Here is a 19,067-nt window from a genome sequence, read left to right as displayed (position 1 = left end):
GCTGTCGACAACTATTAATTTAGCCTAGTAAGTTAGATCGCGCTTTGATTGAAAATGCGGGTAATGCAAACTAAAGTAATACTACTTATAATGGCTATATAGTAGTCTTATTTAAATGCCAATGGAATGTGGTGCTAGTCTGAATTGGTATCAGGGTTAGCTAGATGAAGACCCGGTCCTCTGTTGTAGGGGAATGTCTGCTCCAGGGAGCTGGAGTCATCGCTTATGATGGATTCCTCGATGGCACTGTTAGCGACAGATACGTTGTCTTCGTAGTCCTTTATGTTGATATTAGCAGGAAGATCTTGTAAGTATGCATAACCGTTATCTAACGTCCCGCTTCTGAATCGATTTTGGTTCTTGGTATAGTAACTAACCACTGTATTGCTTCTTGTGGGTCCTCTCAAGCTGCGAGCCCCACCTGTCTCTCGCAGAGGCGCCATGGCATCGTCACTATCGTAAGCGTCATCACCTGGTATCTCATTCATATACTTTTCTGGATCGTCGTTGGAGCCGTGCCAGGTTTTACGATCATTGGTGCTGTTCGAACGTTTTCCCATTCCTCCATTATTGAGCAAGTCGTGAAACTCCTTTGTATGGTCGACATCAATTCTGTTTTTGCTGCTTTGAAACTTGGCACCGTTAATTCCTTCCCTCGAGTCTTCATTGGCGGTCTCGAGACTTAACAATTTTTGCTTGGCACCTCCATGCTTTATCCCAATTTGTTTTGAACTAGTTCTGATGCGAACTTTGATGTTTTTAGGTTGAATCAGATTATTCTTCTGCTTCAGTGTGACAGGTAGATTGGGAGGGGCTGCTAGAAAATTGGATGTTTTGTAGTATTTCAATCTTAGTTCCTCGACGTAGCTGGAGACCAATCTCACAGTTTTGTCTGGTCTTGAGGAGCCGGAAGTTGTCGTAGTAGTACTATCACTACTCCTGATACTGGGGTTTCTCAACACAGTAGGAGTGTCTAATAGAGGCGCTGCATCACCCGCTTCTTCGATCTTCAATGCCCCGCCTTCAAGCAGTGATCCGACTCTATTGAAATCTTCAGAGGAGGTCGGACTGTTTCTTCCCATGAATTTATTTATGCTCGACCGCTCCCTACCGCTATGTCTATCTTCACCTGATGAATCCTGAGGGTATTTGTGATTCGAACTACTGTAAACAGAAAGTCGGTCCTCATTCTCGTTCTGATTTGTGGATTCACAATTGCTTTCTGGAGCGTCATCTTCCGTAGTGGAACTTGCGTTTGTACTGGTCGTTGTATCCCCGGCTGTTTGGAAGTAGAAATGCGGGCGGTCTTCGTTGACAACTCTAAAAGTCCTCCGCGGCTCTTCACTTTCCACTTGAGATGAATAGCTATCGTTGTCGTTGTCATTAAACTGGTCTTGCTCAGCTTTTGGTGATTCATCATGACTTGTTATTTCTCGAATATTTTCTATCCTAGGACGATTATGATGTGCTTGCTGATTTGCAGATTCATAGTTTTCGTTGGAGTCACTTTGCGTAGCATTAGAGTTGGTGTAACCTAATTTCACAAGTATCGGAGCAGCTCCATTTACCTCGCTCATGGCGACTTGTTGAATGCTGTTAACCGATTTACCATTAAGTGAATCTGTAAATGAGAATGCATCCGTTTCGATTTCAGATCCCAAGTCAGATTTGCGGGCAGCACGATGTTCTAAACGGCTTTCTCGATCGCTGGCTACCATGCTGAGCGGATCGACAGACAAGAACGGGCTCTCTAGTGAAACCTCCGAATCCATATTTGCCGAAACATCTTCCTCATGATCTCCCTCATGATCTACCTCTTCTGGTGAATGGGAAGTAATTCGTTTTTCATGCTGTTTAATGTAGTCATCTAGATCATCGACCAGTTTTTCTGCTTCTGACCTCTGGCGTCTGTGCTGGTTCAACAAGTTTTCGACTGGCGGTACGGGGGTCCTTATAGGAGAAAGAGATGCAGATTTGAGAGTTTCATCAGTGGAGCTCACTTGAGCTGTGCTAGAACTCGTTGTGATATCAAGTGGAGCAGTATGAGCAAAGACCTTGACTGCATCCATATCTATCGGCGGAGGAGGCCTCCGCATCCTTGGTGCAGTTTTCGGCATATTGGTCATTTTTTCATCAATAAGGAACGGATTTGTACTCATTCTTCGAAGTGGCTTAATATCCGAACCCGTTAGGGCATTCGATGAAGAGTCGGCCCTCGGTACCTCTTTATCGCCATGATGGTCAACCTCCTCAATAAATGGATTCCTATTTCTCAAAGGCTGCATTTCAAGTGGCTTCTTTGATCTTTCATTCTTTGGTGTATGTGTCTTGGCACTCGTCATGTCCACTCTTGAATTCCCTTTGTCTAGGCTTACGCTTCCAAAAGAGAAGAAAGACTTTCGATGAATTTTCTTATCATTATCGCTAGCCATTTCGTATCACAGGAATCATGGAATTAACTTCCAGGATCAACTTGATACTTTTGCCTGGGCTTGAATTCGAATGCATACTAAGCATTCTCGGATCGCGCGTTTGACATCAAATTCTAAGAATCTTATTTAAGTTTCTTTCACATACAGATGATTATAAAGACGCCAAGAAGATCATTCGGTTCACACTACTCAAACACAGTACAATGTGATTTTGTGTTTTTTAGTGTGTCACACTTGGTAATGGCGTGCTTAACACCTTGGAAATAGCATCGAGCGCCTTGATCATATGCTCCCCGATACCACCAATACTAATAACACGGACTGTGCTTGGATGTGGTCTTTGAACAAAGCTAGTATAGGGACCTACGTCGAGTGAATCAAACCATGGATTGGATTCGTGTAGATTGTTCAGGTTTAGTATAACAATATTGCAATTTGTCTGGGACCTCAAGTCATTCAAATTTTGGTAAACGATATCGGCGTAGTCTTGACGGGGACATTTCACATATAGCTTGAATATCTGATAAGGTGATTTTGTCTTCAAGACATCCATCGATGCCTTGATTGTAGCCACACAGTGCTCTTTGATTTGATCTTGGGTCATGAAATTGTTGTTGCCAGAGTTGGAGTGGTTGGCGCCAGATGCTAGCATTAGGTTACGGGAAGAGCCTGAATGGTCAGATGCTTGTTGTCTGTTCGGTACCTGTTTCGTGACATTATTTGTATCTTCAGTGTCTTCCTTTGTAGAAACGTCCTTTTTTAAGCTGGCTTGATTGTTGAATGTGACGACCTGCTCAGCGTATGCCTTAAGATTACGTTTCGAATTCTCAATATTAGGAAGGTTTTCTCTTCTTACCTTGGCCATATCGAACATGATTCCCACAGGGAGGCTGCCTTCGTGCAAACTCAAATTCAGTCGATTTTGGTAGTGCCTAAATGCTTTATGGAACCTTTGCACTATAGCTCCAGTGGACTTGCCGAATTTCATAGTAGAGAACAATGTCGATAAACTGTCCATAAAAGAAGTCAGGCTTATGTTGCTCGAGGCACTAAATGATAACTCTCTAAAGCCAAGGATACTGTTGAAATGGGATTCAGAGATGGAAATCGGAGATTGGTATCTCTTCTCAGTCCCAGTAAAGTTCTCCGGAAGGTATATGCATCCCGCCAATGCCACATTGCTTGGTATACTGAAATATTCACTTGCATTTGCTGCAATCCACCTCTTGTTCTTTAGAGCAAATAAGACTGTAAGCACCAGGCAACAGTCCAACAGTGTAAAGCTTTTCAGCATGAGGAAACCGTAATCTGCTTCGAGCTCAATCAATTGAAGCTTCTCGGCGTCAACGTATTCATGTAGAGACTTTATACATGAATTGTATTCAGCTATCGCACTCTTCGTAAACACAGTAATAAACAAATAGCTATTCTTCATCACACTCTCAGCTCCATTATAGCTGGTCCTCACTCTGTCAAGGTTTTTCCACAGGTCCTGAGATTGGAAGAATTCATCATGAGTCTTGCGCTGTCGTTTGGAATTCGGTATTACTCCCTGTTGAAACTGTCTCTTCTTTACAGGCATGTTGTGGTTCTGTCCTTCCAATATAAGCTTAACAATGCGTTAAGATCCGTACTTTGTATCAACACTCGCTTCCTAGAGAAAACAAGACAGCGTGTAAAGATCGATAATGAGTGATATTTTATACATATTTTACATACTTCGACATGCTTAGAAGTAGTAGCATTAAATGATGAGGTTTTGTCTTACGAATTGGAGAGCCGTACGTTTTTTTCTTTATAAAGCTTCGACTTCCTTAACAACTTCGTTGAATGACTCCTTATACTCTTCTTCCTTGGCCTTGCCTTCCTTCTTCTTGTTGCTACCTGGCACAATAAATACAACAGAAGTTGGTCTTTTAGTAGCACCAGCGGATCCTAGATCCTGTTTAGATGGGACAAAAATGTATGGGACTGAGCTATCCTCACAAAGAACAGGCAAATGGGAGATAACATCAGCCGGTGAGATGTCACCGGCTATGACAACCAAACCTTTTTCACCCTTTCTCAATGCCTTAACGACTTCTTTAACACCTCTTTTTACATTCTTGGCCTTTGAAGCCTTCTTGACAGTCTTTAACAATTTCTTATTTAGCTTCTTGGACGCTAGTGGTTTAGCGAACGGTAGAACTGCTGGCATTCTTGCATCGTAGTTGTCTTCAGACTTTGATTCTTTACTCTGTTCCTTAGCCATTGCGATTCTTCACTCTGTTCCTTAGATTTTGCTTATATTAAATTAGTACCTATAGGTCAGTTGGAAGCACTTCAGATATCTCAAATGACCACAACTAACAACACAATCACTAATTGGATCAACTAGCTGAAAGCTCATCGTTCGAATTTTTCATTGTAGCTCATCTCTTGAAAAATTTTCTAAAGAGGGTCATAGACTACGATCTCTAAAAGCATTAAAGAAAGCTTCAATGAGCTTTACCTGACGCTATCCTGAGGAGTGCTCTTTTCTCTCTGGTACCTTCTAATGCCTGGACTGTGTGATAGATGACTTGCAATCGGCGTAATATATCGTTGAAGAAGCATGTATCTTTAGTCTTAAATCGCCAGTAGATGCATTTCATGTCTGGAAGTCATCCTATAGCCCGCTCATTAGAGAAGATATGGAATCATAGATACGTCGTGTTCCTTAGACTCTTCTACATTTCGCTTATACGCATCGTCCAGGTTGGGTGGCCTATTCTTAGCAAAGGCAATCTTAGTAACAGGTTACTACAATTGTTGGCACCCATGAAAAGCTCATCGTTTCAATCTGTCATACTCATCTGCAATTTCTGAAATACCCGTGAGGCTCAAGCCCGCCAATCGTTGAAAGGGTGGAGTATTGCAGTGTGTACCCTCGTAGCGTTGCCGAAGCAAAGCCATATTTTTAGGTTGAGCTGTGATTTTTAGTAGCAGAGTGATATAGCAATAACGTATTCCAGACTTATCACAAATCCTCTCGGTGGCCAAGTTGGTTTAAGGCGCAAGACTGTAATTTTAAAGTAATCTTGATATCGGGCGTTCGAATCGCCCCCGGGAGATATTTTTTATTTTGAAAAATCTACCAAGGGCAACGGCATAAGTCATCCAGCTCATCTCATCGATTAATATTGAATTAACTGTATTATTGGTATTAAAGCGGTCGATTTATTTTTACCATGTCTAAGCAAAAATCATGGAGAGATAGATCAGCTAAAGTACAAGTGTCAGAATCCGAATTACCGTCATCAATTCCTTCTCAAACCGGTTTGGTATTCAATGTGTGGTACAATAAGTGGTCTCAAGGGTCGAGTGAACAAAAAAGATTTGTGAACCCCTATAGATTGGACCCTGAAAGACATTCGGGTCTTACTAGAGGAGATAAGGAGGGAGCGCAGTTCTTTTGTTTGTATTTCGCCAAGGGTATGTGCTGTTTGGGAAAGCGGTGTCATTATATGCATCATATACCAGAAGATAAAGATATTGCACGTTTATCCATGAAAACAGATATTTTAGACTGTTTTGGACGAGAGAAGTATGGCTTTTATCGAGACGATATGGGCGGTATTGGATCTTTTAGAAAAATGAACAGAACGTTATATATTGGTGGGCTTGGAGGTGCCTTAAACAACAAACAGTTGAAAGCTTCTCAGATTGAAAGTCGTATACGATTTGTGTTTTCTGAGCTGGGTGAAATTGACAGAGTACGATTTGTAGATGCCAAGAATTGTGCATTTGTCAAGTTTAAACATTCTGCAAATGCTGAGTTTGCAAAAGAGGCAATGAGCAATCAAACTTTGCTCATACCTAGCGACAAAGAATGGGATGATCGAAAGGAAGGAACCGGTCTTCTGTGCAAATGGGCCAACGATGATCCAGATCCAGAAGCGCGCAAGAGAGAGGAGGAAGAACAAAAGCGGGAATCTGTCAAGATGATGGTTAGATTGCTCGACAACCACATGTCTAACAATGCAGAATTACAGCCATCAGAGACAAAAAGACCTATTGCGGCGCTAGAGGATGCTAAATCCAATGATACATCGATTTTTGGCCAGGACTTGCTGGATAAGTTAAAGAGGCGAAAACTTGTGAAGGAGAGAACGCCAACGAAGACGGCTACAATGGGTGAGAAGGCAAAATCTCGATCTTTGGTTGAATATCCATCGTCTGACGAGGAGTAAGGACTTACAAGATGTGGACCTTGTAATAAGCAGTAAAAAATGACAATGCTCGATTCTTCCAGACTTTAAAAAACTATTAAGCATTATAATAACTAGCATTTCACAATTTTGGATGAAATAGAGCTCATGCTTAAATGCCACCTGAACATCTCCAAAATCAAGCCTTTTTTATGTGTAAGAAATACAACAGCGTTTTCAATCCCAAACTGAGCACTCATGAATGTAAGGAGACCAGAAGATCAAGGTCTTGCATGGCAATTTCTTTCAGTGTTTTTCAACGATTGTCAAGCTTGACGATGAAGGCAGAGCAGTTCCATGGTGCTAGTGTTCATGAACTTGAGGAGGATTATACGTCCAAGACTTGCTCCAAGTGCAGTAAATGTAAAATCTCGGATATAGGCTTGGGCAAAATATATAGCTGTGTAACGTGTGCTTCGGTGTTCGACAGGGACTTTATCGCAGCGAAAACGTCATGCTCCTATTTATTCTGTTCAATTTTAGATCGGAATTTGCATGATTGCATTTAGAAAAAGTCTTAATGGTAAAATCCTCTTCAGTCGCCACTGCACTTGGAATCGTCGACTTCATGGACATGCGATGGTTAAGGCAGTGTATAATCAATTTTCCGAAGAGCTTTACGCTTTCGTAGTAGATCAATGTGGGAAAGAAAACATGCTCGAACTTTCCACCCGAAACAGAGCAGTATCATAGTGTATATGTTCATGATATGCAAGGTCAATTCATCTTGAGCGGGGCTTCCTAATGCGCCCGCCTCTTCTTGGGAGCCCTCAATATGGCCAGCTCAGGTTGTAGTTTCCCATGTCGATGCTGGATGTTTGAAACGCAGCAACGACATCACGCTCAACTATATCGGTGAGCATCTGATGGAAAGTAGCGGCTTTTCCTTTTCTTTCTGTTCTACGTGGATTTTTCGGTGGACTAGTCATGATGGGTCCCGGGTCCTTCGAGACTGGGTCTATCTAGCTGCGTTGTAAGTCCCTTGTGGATTTGATTGGGCGACACTCATTGCCATTTGAGACATCTGATTTAGACCTCCTTGTTGGATGAGAAAAGCCATAGTTGAAACCTTCTATACTCTGTTAAATCCTCTTAATGGCTTGACTATGATCGATTTCAGTGTGACTGGATTTTGTTTGCTAAATCAGAGGATGAGCATATGATAGACAGAACTAAACCTTCTTGAGAAATCCTCTCTACTTTTTTATACTCTTCGATATGCTAAGTTGAACCTTACCATCTTCGAACTCATAAACATCAAGTGCATCGTAAAGTATTCGCTCCGTAGAGAATTGTTTCCTGTTATACTTGGAATGGCTTAGCTTGATGAGAAGGCTAAGATCTAGCGGCACGAATTAAATCTCAACCTTTTGCAATCTGTTGAAGCTGTAGATTGATTAGAATCAACATTTTTTTACAAGGCAAATTAAAGGCCTGAAGCTACGCCAAGTGTTCGAAGTTTACAGCAATGGGCCGCCTCAGGGCCAATTGATTCTTGCGAGGCAATGACACTTCATCACCAGTAATATGTTCTCATCGCTTATCTTATCGTTTGTCACCAAGGCGCGCGCGGATCTGGAGATCTCGCTGAGATTGACACTTTTAAATGATCTCGCTAATCAGAATCCATCGTATATTTAGGGCCTCTAATCTGCTCAGGTGGTATGATATAGTATGCCTACCGTGGAATGCCTAAGATTCGATCAAGAATTGATCAAGAATTGATCGAATCATGTCGTGGGAGGAAAAAGTTAGTGAAAAGAGATCACAGCTACGGTCAAAGATACCCAAAGAATGGTTATTGGAAGATGAAGTCTTGCAATTTCTGAAAAACGAGAAGAAGGATTTGAATAAAAACCTCGATTCTCTCTGTTCGAAGCTCGAGAATGAGATTACCAACTCCACCATTTTAAAATTAAGAGAAAAACTGTTGGCTCAGGAATTGACTTGCTTTCAAATCATCAATGCATTTTGTCATCGTGCAGCTTTGTGTCATCAAATTGTAAATTGTCTTACTGAAATAATGTTCCAAGAGGCTTTCCAAGCGGCCAGGGAATTGGATGCTAAGAGACCGGCCATTTTGCCGCCCCTATATGGTATACCAATCTCGCTGAAAGATCAATGCAATGTTGAGGGTGTGGATACAACAATGGGTTACCTTGGAAGAGCCTTCAAACCCAAGACCAAGGGAGAAGAGTCGCTCATAGTGCAGCATCTGAGGGAACAAGGTGCTGTCCTCTATGTCAAGACAACGGTGCCATCGTCAATGATGGCTACTGACACTGCATCGAACACCTTTGGGATTACATTGAATGGGCTGAACCAAAATTTCTCACCTGGAGGCTCATCAGGAGGAGAGGGAGCGCTTATTGCATGCAGAGGTTCTCTACTAGGTCTTGGGACTGACATAGGCGGGAGTATCAGAATTCCCAGTAGCTATCATGGCTTGTATGGCCTTAAGCCAACATACGGAAGAGTACCCTACTTGAGGGTGGACAATTCTTTTCAAGGGCGGGAATTAATACCAAGTGTGATCGGACCTCTGGCTAGGGATCTGGACGATTTGAGATACTTTATGAGCATCATAGTGAATACCTGCAAGCCGTGGATACAGGATGTTAATTGTGTGCCATACCACTTCGATTTTGATAGGATAGAATCTCATAAGGACTACGTCGTTGGTTTTTGGTACGGAGATGGTGTCATAACACCTCCGCCTAGCGATATCAGAGCCCTCAAGATGTGTGAAGCAATCGTAAAAGCGACTCCTGGTTTCAAAGCAGTGAGATGGCAGCCACCCACTGAACTTCACAAAGAACTGCACGATATAGCCATGAAGGCCGATATTGCAGACGCAGGAGTGGAGATCATGAGCGAGTTTGACGCCAGCGGCGAGCCCTTAATAGATATTCTAAAACTCATGGTTTTGGGTGAAGAGACTCCGACATGCACCGTGAATGAATGGTGGACATTAAATAAAAAAGCGTACGCTGCGAAGACTGCCTACAGAGAGTATTATAATAAGTTTGCCCCAGAAGATAAAGTGGACGTCATAGTGGGTCCGATCACTCTTACCCCTTTCAGACCTGGGGATATGTTAAAAACTACTCTGAGATATGTCTTGCTGGTCAACGTGTTAAATTTCCCATCACTAAATGTTCCTGTGACAACCATTAATCGTAAACTTGATACTTTGATGGATACGACGAAAGCTTTATCCTCTGAAGATACGATGGTGATGGATTATTGGAACAAGCTGATTGAATCCGACGATGTCGAGGGCTTTCCAGTATCTTTACAGATCATGAGTCCCACTTACGATGATAATATCGTTTGTAAGTTTGGAAGCTGGCTAGCCAGTCAGCTTGCAAAAAGCAGTTAGCGTTACATGGTCCTTGTAACTTTATTTCTATACTTTAATATATTAATTCATCCATTTGATGATTCTCAATATTGTATTTTTCCCTCAGAGTGTTATCAAAGACATTCGAATTAGTGGGATTATTATTTTTGATGTACTTCGAGATTTCTTCAACAATCTGAGTATTCTCATCGTCCCCCAAGAATGTAATTGCCGTTCCCTTCATTCCAGCACGACCAGTTCTACCAATTCTGTGAATGTAATCTTCAAATTGCTTGGAGATCTGGAAATTCACGACCAGCGAGACATTTGGTATATCCAAGCCTCTAGCTGCTACATTGGTAGCAATCATTACCTGAGCCTTGCCAGACCGCAGAAGTTGCAATGAGTGTTCTCTTTGATCCTGTGATTTTGAACCATGTAGCACCGTCACTCTGAAAGAGGTTTCCTGGTTGAACTTTTGTACTAGCCAATCTGCCGTCTTCTTGTAAGTCACGAAAACAATTATAGGCGGCATATACTGTTCCAGAAGACTCTTGACCCTTCTAAACCGCCGCTCCTCACTTCCTGAGTAGTAAACAAGTTGTTGAATTTGCGGAATTGAACCTTCACCACGACCAATAGTTGCGTAAGACGGCTTTTGTAGATAACCATTCGCGATCCGCTCGATACTTCCGGACATCGTAGCGGTAAACATGAGTTTCTGTATTTTTCCCTGTTCTGATGTAGACTCCAAAATGTTAAAAATCTTTGTCACTTGCTCTTCAAAGCCCAGGTCTATCATTCGATCAGCTTCATCCAAGACGAGGGTCTCAACTTGCTTGATGGTCAGTATGTGAGATTCCAGCGAGTCTATTAGACGTCCAGGAGTAGCGACCAATATATCACAGCCCTTTTGGAGATTATAAGTAGTTTCTTCCAGACTATGCCCACCAACGACAGAAACTACTCGACAAGAGTATTCAGGATTCTTAACGTTCCAAAGTTTTGTTATTTTTTCTGACTCTGCTTGTATCTGTTGTGCCAATTCTCTTGTCGGTGCCAATATAAGGGCCTTTGGACCTTCTATTGATTTCAAAGCTGGAGGCCTCGGCTCAGAACTAATCATCTTAATCAATATGGGAATGACAAAAGCTAATGTCTTACCTGAACCAGTCGACGCCACTCCGAGAAAATCTCTGCTTCCTCTTTTGCAGATGTTGGGTATTGCTATCCTCTGGATTGGCGTAGGTTCCTTATATTTTAAGCTATTGACGATAACGTCCAGCATATCATCCTTTAAAATTCTTGATTCGTGCCAATTTCTTATGGGATTCTCTATCGACCCACCTTTAGTTGTGATTTCAAAATCTTCACGAAATATCCTCCAATCTCTATCAGTCATCTCTTTGAGAGTCTTTTCCTGCCAACGTTTGCCCATCCTGGAGCTCTCCAATGAATCTCCACCACTCTTTTCATTAACTAAGAACGAAACTTTGGTATTGACAATCGGTTCATACCCAGCTAACGTATCTGAGTCCTCATTCCAATCAAATCTAAACCGTGAGCGTTTAACAGATTGTCGCTCACTATTCGATTTGAATTTATCTTCTGGGACTTCTAAATCCTCAGTAACCCGCTTCTTCTCAACTTTTAAAGGTTTCTGGTTTACACTTGGAGTACGTGTAGCAACCAATCTTTCCCGTTCACCTACCGACAGAAACTTGGGCTTCTCTATACCGTTCAAGCCGCTATCTTCACCCTCAGGCTTTCGTTTCTTACCCAATAAACTTTCTAAACTAGGAGGACGACCCATTTTAACTACTCGAGAGTGCAACTAAACCGCAGAATAGCTCAGTCAACTATCATAATAGTGTTAAAAGCTGTTCTTAAACGGCTCATCGAGCTCATAGAGCATCAGTTCGAAAAATTAGTCGGGTAAGGAAAGGGACCGAATTTAAGGAAGACTCCACAGCTTTAAAACGAACAGTGATTCTAACCATTAGTAGTCCTCAAATCATTTTACAGATCGTTTTGTTGGTTGAGAATGAACGTTGCAGACTGTTCTGTAGGTAACAACCCGTTGGCCCAAGCGAGTAAGCATACGCAGCAGGATAGGTCGTTACAACATGGGTCTCATAAGGATGGGTTCCGGCATAAGTAGCGGATCAGCCTCTCAGCATTTTAAATCATCGGAAAATGCTATGTCGGATGTGAATAGGTTTCACATGAATAACTTTGTCAACGGGAGTGGTGTTGGTGGCAGTCCGGTGATGAAGATGGGACAAACTCCGATGAACTGGAACAGAAACTTCTCACCGTCACCGCAAGACTCTGTTGCGACACCTTATCAAGGCAGTAATAATCAGTACGGATGGTCTCAAGAGTTTCATCAGACATCCGAGTCTCCATCTCAAGGTTCAGTGAATCGGCATCAGAGCCAAAGTCCAAAGCATAATCAGCGTCATATGAACCTTCCATATAACACACATATGCTCTCGGGGCCTAGAATGATGATGAGGCCTACAAATGGGGCTAGTATGATGCGACAGCAACAGCATGGAGAAGTCAAGACATCGTGGGATGAGCAATTCAAGGAATTAGAGCGAGAAGTTGCTGAGAATCTAAGTCTAAAAGAGGAAGAGATAGTATCAGAGAAACTGGAAGAGAAGACCAGTGATGCAAAACAAGAAGATGATATTGTTGTTGGTGACCAGTACCAAAGTGAGTTTCAAGAAGTTTGGGACAGTTTACAAAAGGATTCAGATGATTTACTTACAGAGGAACTCGCGGGTGATTCAGCTTGGGAAACGGATTATCAGAAATATATCAGTGGGAAGATCAGCGGTAACATGGAATACAAGTTTGATGAAAAGAATGAATACCTGCATAATCCCAACGCGTATGAAATTGGGTGTATACTAATGGAAAATGGTGCCAAGTTGAGTGAAGCGGCATTGGCATTCGAGGCTGCTGTACAGGAAGATCCTGAACATGTTGATGCTTGGTTAAAGCTCGGTGAGGTCCAAACCCAAAATGAAAAGGAAATAAATGGGATCTGTGCCCTGGAGGAGTGCCGCAAGCTAGATCCCAGCAACTTAGAAGCAATGAAAAATCTGGCTATTAGTTATATCAATGAGGGTTACGATGTAAGTGCATTTACCATGCTGAACAGATGGGCAGAGACAAAATACTCCAACCTTTTAGATTCTAATGAAGGCATTACGATTAGCAACGAAGAGGAGAGATTCGCGTTGAACGCAAAGATCCGCAGAGAGTTTTTACAAATAGCGAACAGACTACCTCGAGTGGATCCCGATGTTCAGCTGTGCCTTGGCCTGCTGTTCTACGCCGATAGCGAATTTGACAAGACTATCGACTGTTTCAAAGCTGCACTAAGTGTTAATCCAAATGATGAGCTGATGTGGAATCGTCTGGGAGCTTCTTTAGCCAATTCCAACCGTTCCGAGGAAGCCATTCAGGCGTACTACAAGGCTCTGCAGTTGAAGCCTTCCTTTGTAAGAGCCCGTTACAATCTGGCAGTATCATCTATCAACATAGGCTGTTACAAAGAGGCTGCAGAGTACCTACTCTCTGCCTTGAAGATGCATGAAGTCGAAGGAGTCTCACAGAATGGTACAGCAAACCCAGTAAGTGGTAATAACAACATTCTCGAGACTCTAAAGAGAGCATTTGTCGCGATGGACAGGCGGGACTTGCTTGAGAAAGTCCAACCAGGAATGGACCTCGAACAATTCCGTGGAGATTTTAAGTTCTAAATAAGCTTTAAAGCACCTGAAGTGGCCAAGAGAACGACTAGGTTAGTAGTATATCGTTAACATGTCATTGTCAATAGTACGTGTCTCGTGACTTATGAATAGTATACAGTGAAAAGTGCTTGTAAATATCAAAACAGAAGAGATGGGCTTAAACAGCATTCAGGCAGACCTCTAATAGTCACTTCGTTGGCAGTTCCTGTGGGTCGAGGATGAATGGTCTCATCGCAAGTAAATATGTTAAGTTTAAGAGGCCATTGTTCTTTGTTGCAATGATCTGTTTCCTGATCTTTTGGATCAGCGACGATGGAAGCCCGACACTGCCGGACGGAGCCAATAGGCTTACTCACATGGGTAAAGAGCTCCAGAAATATCCTGCATCATTGCTGAATAGATACTCTCGAAGCGAGGGCAATGGCCAATCCAGCGGATCGTCTTCGTCATGGTTGAGATCGATGATTACTGGAGGCGGTTGGAACAAAGACCCAGAGATCGTTATTATATTAGCTGCAAACGAGGGTGGAGGTGTGTTAAGATGGAAGAACGAGCAAGATTGGGCCATTGAGCGACTATCGATCGATAATAAGAGGGCTTACGCGAAAAGACATGGCTATGGGCTAACGATCAAGGACTTGACTGTGGCCAAGAGGTACTCTCATGAGTATAGGGAAGGCTGGCAAAAAGTCGATATTTTGAAGCAGACTATGAGAGAGTTTTCCACTGCGCAGTGGTTTTGGTGGCTAGATATGGATACTTTAATAATGGAACCTGAATTCTCACTGGAAGACCACATCTTTAGCAAGCTCGACAATCTGACAGATAGAACACTGGAGAGTTTCAACCCATTGAAGATTGAAACTGACATACCTTATGTCGATTACACCGAGGAATTGAACTTGTTAATTACGCAGGATTGTGGTGGGTTCAACCTAGGTTCATTTTTAATCAAAAACACAGAATGGTCCAAGTTACTTCTCGAGCTGTGGTGGGAGCCTGCGATGTATGAACAGAAGCACATGGTTTGGGAACATAGAGAACAAGATGTATTGGAGGCTCTGTATGCGAACGAAGGATGGATTAGGTCTCGTGTTGGCTTCTTACCTCTCCGGTCGATAAACGCGTTCCCCCCAGGAGCCTGTTCCGAGTTCAGTAATGATAAGAGGTACTTTTACAATGAGAACGAGAAAGATTTTGTCGTCAATATGGCCGGTTGCAATTTTGGCAGAGATTGTTGGGGTGAAATGCAACTTTACACTTCTAAACTCGAGCACAAGAATAAAAGATGGTATAACAAGCTTTTCTTTTGAAACAAAAAATTCTGTCATCTATAAACACATCAATTCCAAACACACGGTCAGCGATACGACACCTCGGAAGTTGTCTATCTTTTATAGCTATATGTAATTGGCCTTGTCTTTCTTTGGTTGGTAATATCAGAAAGCGATGAAGCGAAAAGCACGAAAGACATCCATGTAAACTGTTCAAGTTAGATAAAACTAAAGATAACGGAGTGGATCAAAAGCCGCAAGGTTCTCAAATAACTGCCTAAATAGAGGGGGATAGGACGTTAGTCTTTATAGGAAGCGTTCGTGAGTCCGTGTCTTTTTCTGTTTTGAATTCTTCACAATGGATTTCTTCAACATGGAGAACGATGATAACCATCAAGCAAATGATCTGAGTCCAGACAACAACAAGGATTATATGAACTTTTTCGACTCAAAGTCGAACCATGATGATGATTCAGCAAGCTTATCTCCGCAAGCCATTCTGGCGAGAAATTCTGTCTCAGAGATGTCGAATGGTCCAAATAACATGACAAGTGGTATCTCTATGTCACCACAACAGATGTTTACTCCTATGGCTGGCAGTAACAATATGGGTAATGTTGCTGGCAACAATAATAGTAATAATAGTCCCTCCGTGGGAGCTGCCACTCCCCAGCAGATTCTGATGTTTAATAATAGTTCACAACATAATCCCTCGAATCAGGCGTCTCCAGTTATACAGAATACGGATATGAACACACTCAGTCATGCATCGGAGAATACTGGTCATACATTCGCTGACAGAGCGGCGATGTTTGCATCTTTGCAACAACAACATCAACAACAACAACATCAGCAACAACAACATCAACAACATCAACAACAACATCAACAACAACAGCAGCACCAGCAACAACAGCAACAACAGCAACAACAGCAACAGCATCAGCGTCAGCAGCAGATACTCCTACAACAACGGCAACAGCAGCAGCATACTCAACTAGGTCTACAACAGCCTCAACAACAGCAACAGGCCCAACAACAGCAACAACAGCTTCAGCAACAACAGCTTCAGCAACAACAGCTTCAGCAACAACAGCTTCAACAACATCAACATCAACAACAGCAGCAGCAACAGCAACAGCAACAGCCCTTCAGCTATCGCGGCGGATCAATTTTACAAAGTCTCAGTCCCGAGTATCAGAAGAAGATCTCCATTGAGTTAAACAATAAACAATACGAGCTGTTCATGAAATCACTGATTGAGAATTGTAAGAGGCGAAACATGCCTTTACAATCGATTCCGGAAATAAATGGTAAGAAGGTGAATTTATTCATTTTGTTTATGCTAGTACAAAGATTGGGCGGTGGAGAACAAGTGTCAAGGAATCAACAGTGGGATCTACTGTCTCAAAAATTGCAAATCCAGGCTTCTCAACAACTTGCAGCTGTCTACTATAAAGTGGTTTTGCCATATGAGAAGTACCTAGCTTCTCCCGAAGGTCTTAAGGAATCTCAAGCGAAAAAGATATTTTTCCAACAGTTCTTTCAAGAGCTCATTAGAAAAATTCAAGCAAATCCAAAGGCCGATAACAATGCATCCGTATCAAGTCAAGCCTCGACACCAAATTCAGTTGCGACCCCTACGTATGGCAACACGCTACAACAGCAGACCGGTCCTCAAGGTCAACAGCAGACCGGTCCTCAAGGTCAACAGCAAAGGGCTAATATGGTAGCCAAGCCAAAAAAGCCAAGAAAGCCTCGACAGAAAAAGAAAACTAAGAAAGAGCTAGAGTTAGAAAGGAAACAGCAAGAGGATTTTCTAAGAAAACAACAACATGCTCTATTAGAACAACAGCAGAGGCAAAAACTACTCATGGAACAACAATTGCAGAGACAAAAGGAGATGATAAAGCAACAATATGAAGAGGAATTGGCTAAACTACCTAAAGTCTACAAGAAGGTCTCAGCGAGAAATTATAAGTCTGTTGAGAGGCCTATCCAATTGACAAATGGCTATGATATAAATTACTTATCCCAGATTGGCGAAAAAATTGATGCGAACAAACCAATCTTTCTGTTTCCTCCCGAACTTGGAGTGATTAACCTGCATGCCCTAACTATGTCTCTTCAGTCAAATGATTTGAGTGAAATAAATACAGCTCTCAACACATTACTAGTTACGAGTGCGGATTCGATGCTAAAGGTTCCTTTAGAGAAATACCCTGATTTATTGGACGCCATTTGCATACTTGGAATAAATCTTTTGACAGATTTGATGACACTGAAGCCTATCGAAAGTCATTTGTTTAATTTGAATGAACCTTCTCCCTTCAGCAAATCTGATACCACACATTTTAATGGGCGTCCTGATAGTAATATGGAAAATCAAGGGGACAAGAGATACTTAAGATCACAATACTGTGATGAATACGATGTCGAGACCTATTTATCTAACTCCGAAGTATCCTACTCCATTACTGATCAGCGTATGAGCAAAATATTGGACAGTTATGTCAGAGGTTTGGCTGCGGGTAGTGACCAGGCAGATATGAATTATTCAATCACAGTAGATTCTTTGACTGGGGAAGATCTCCAGCAGTCAACCACATCATTGATTACTCCTGCTCAATCCCCTGAAAGGGAAGAACCAGTTGTAGATGGCGAAAATTATGTGAGCCGGAATACTCATAGCTGGGAAATCCTGCCTCAACCCATCAGCTCTTTGCCAGGTCAATCTCTCGAAAATTTATACGTGCCGTCCTACTTGGAGTCTCTCAAAGACGTCAATCGGGAGATCAACACGCCTTTTACTAAGGTTAACACAAGGGGCGCAGAAGATGAAAACGTCTTAATTACAGATCAACTTTCTACCATTTCGATGATCCTCAGAAATATCTCCTTCTCAGAGAAAAACTCTAAGCTAATGGCGAGAAACGCATTTCTTAAGAGATTCTTTTCTGCTTTGCTATGGGCCATCTTCTTGAACCATCAAAAGCTGGCATTTAAGCGCAAGGCGCTAAACTACAAGAAAGATACTTTGGTTACTATGACGAATATCTCTCATGCTTATGAGACCGATAACTGCTTAGACTGTTTCCTGTTTTTAATGCTAATGCTCAGCTTTGGAGAGACAAGAAAGCCTTCATCGTCACCTGGATCAAGCGTTCTGACGTACACTGAGATTCCTCTCAACGTGGGACACTACAGTGGATTTAGTGTTGACATTTTTGCAAAATTGTTGTCGCTTAATCATCCAAAAAGACGATTCTTCAAAGATGTCCTGTTGCTTTCTTCGGCCAATAAGAAGAATAACGGGCAGCCTGAAAACAATGAGGTTATCTCTCGCCTCATTGAGATTTATTGTGGAGAGAATAAGTTGAGGCTATTCAACGACACTGTCTCATTCTTGCTCTCAGTGATTCCATTCACACAAATCAAAGCCGCACCAACGTTGGTTGAGGAGGTAGCTCCGGTCATCTCTCAGAGTTTGACCTGTCTTCTAACATTGGTCACATATTTGGATGGAAACAATAATTCTTTTCACGACGCAGCCTTCAAACGTCTGCCTTACAACTGGTTGACGTCGGAAGAGAACATTGGATCTAGTTTGAGAATGCTAAGTGATGTTCTTTTGAATGTTAGCATACACACAGACAAAAATCTCCTGCATTTGAAAAGATTATTTACATCTATTAGCTCAAAGGCGATTGAGCTGACAAGACTTCTCATTGAAAAAAGTTTGGATTTAGCTCCAAATTCCGAAGCTGAAAGGATTGTGATTTGTGAAAGTTTAGCTTCCATCCCTGGTTTGTTACCATCCGAATCCCAAGTTTTCCCTATACTAACGAGTCCTGCTACAGACCCTGAAGTTTCGAAGCAATCAAAGTTATTACTTCTGGCAAGAAATCGGGTTTTCTACCAAATGGTTGAGAAATCCGAGACTGTCAGTTAACGGCTTATCGCAGACCTAACACGTAGCTCTTCGTCACTGTAGATGAGAGCTCGTTGTAACAATACTTCAT

At 42.2% G+C, this 19,067-nt stretch overlaps 9 protein-coding genes and 1 non-coding gene across 10 annotated transcripts; 6 read left to right on the top strand and 4 right to left on the bottom strand.

Moving 5' to 3' along the window:
• Positions 1–134: 134 nt before the first annotated feature.
• On the bottom strand, positions 135–2,432 carry TDEL0B01720 (uncharacterized protein; the record flags this gene model as incomplete). Its single annotated transcript, XM_003679464.1, has 1 exon — positions 135–2,432. One exon carries the CDS (start codon positions 2,430–2,432, stop codon positions 135–137), a length of 2,298 nt encoding a protein of 765 aa, XP_003679512.1.
• A 220-nt stretch (positions 2,433–2,652) lies between these two features.
• Positions 2,653–4,014, bottom strand: SNU56 (Snu56p; the record flags this gene model as incomplete). The annotated part of the gene is made up of 1 exon (XM_003679463.1): positions 2,653–4,014. One exon carries the CDS (start codon positions 4,012–4,014, stop codon positions 2,653–2,655), a length of 1,362 nt encoding a protein of 453 aa, XP_003679511.1.
• A 213-nt stretch (positions 4,015–4,227) lies between these two features.
• Positions 4,228–4,683, bottom strand: NHP2 (snoRNA-binding protein NHP2; the record flags this gene model as incomplete). The annotated part of the gene is made up of 1 exon (XM_003679462.1): positions 4,228–4,683. One exon carries the CDS (start codon positions 4,681–4,683, stop codon positions 4,228–4,230), a length of 456 nt encoding a protein of 151 aa, XP_003679510.1.
• A 756-nt stretch (positions 4,684–5,439) lies between these two features.
• Positions 5,440–5,524, top strand: TDEL0Btrna7Y. Its single transcript is given in 2 exon segments — positions 5,440–5,479; positions 5,488–5,524. It is a non-coding gene; the product is annotated as a tRNA-Tyr (tRNA).
• Positions 5,525–5,641: 117 nt separating this feature from the next.
• On the top strand, positions 5,642–6,643 carry CWC2 (active spliceosome conformation promoter CWC2; the record flags this gene model as incomplete). Its single annotated transcript, XM_003679461.1, has 1 exon — positions 5,642–6,643. One exon carries the CDS (start codon positions 5,642–5,644, stop codon positions 6,641–6,643), a length of 1,002 nt encoding a protein of 333 aa, XP_003679509.1.
• A 1,750-nt stretch (positions 6,644–8,393) lies between these two features.
• Positions 8,394–10,043, top strand: AMD2 (putative amidase; the record flags this gene model as incomplete). Its single annotated transcript, XM_003679460.1, has 1 exon — positions 8,394–10,043. The coding sequence occupies one exon, from the start codon at positions 8,394–8,396 to the stop codon at positions 10,041–10,043; it is 1,650 nt and encodes a 549-aa protein (XP_003679508.1).
• Positions 10,044–10,077: 34 nt separating this feature from the next.
• Positions 10,078–11,817, bottom strand: PRP28 (mRNA splicing protein PRP28; the record flags this gene model as incomplete). The annotated part of the gene is made up of 1 exon (XM_003679459.1): positions 10,078–11,817. One exon carries the CDS (start codon positions 11,815–11,817, stop codon positions 10,078–10,080), a length of 1,740 nt encoding a protein of 579 aa, XP_003679507.1.
• A 313-nt stretch (positions 11,818–12,130) lies between these two features.
• Positions 12,131–13,780, top strand: PEX5 (Pex5p; the record flags this gene model as incomplete). The annotated part of the gene is made up of 1 exon (XM_003679458.1): positions 12,131–13,780. The coding sequence occupies one exon, from the start codon at positions 12,131–12,133 to the stop codon at positions 13,778–13,780; it is 1,650 nt and encodes a 549-aa protein (XP_003679506.1).
• Positions 13,781–13,989: 209 nt separating this feature from the next.
• On the top strand, positions 13,990–15,084 carry MNN10 (alpha-1,6-mannosyltransferase; the record flags this gene model as incomplete). The annotated part of the gene is made up of 1 exon (XM_003679457.1): positions 13,990–15,084. The coding sequence occupies one exon, from the start codon at positions 13,990–13,992 to the stop codon at positions 15,082–15,084; it is 1,095 nt and encodes a 364-aa protein (XP_003679505.1).
• Positions 15,085–15,403: 319 nt separating this feature from the next.
• SWI1 (Swi1p) lies at positions 15,404–18,997 on the top strand (the record flags this gene model as incomplete). Its single annotated transcript, XM_003679456.1, has 1 exon — positions 15,404–18,997. The coding sequence occupies one exon, from the start codon at positions 15,404–15,406 to the stop codon at positions 18,995–18,997; it is 3,594 nt and encodes a 1,197-aa protein (XP_003679504.1).
• Between the last annotated feature and the right edge of the window lie 70 nt (positions 18,998–19,067).

Source organism: Torulaspora delbrueckii, chromosome 2 (genome assembly GCF_000243375.1).
Source record: "Torulaspora delbrueckii CBS 1146 chromosome 2, complete genome".
Classification (NCBI taxonomy): domain Eukaryota; kingdom Fungi; phylum Ascomycota; class Saccharomycetes; order Saccharomycetales; family Saccharomycetaceae; genus Torulaspora; species Torulaspora delbrueckii.
This window is presented reverse-complemented; position numbering and strand designations above follow the sequence as displayed.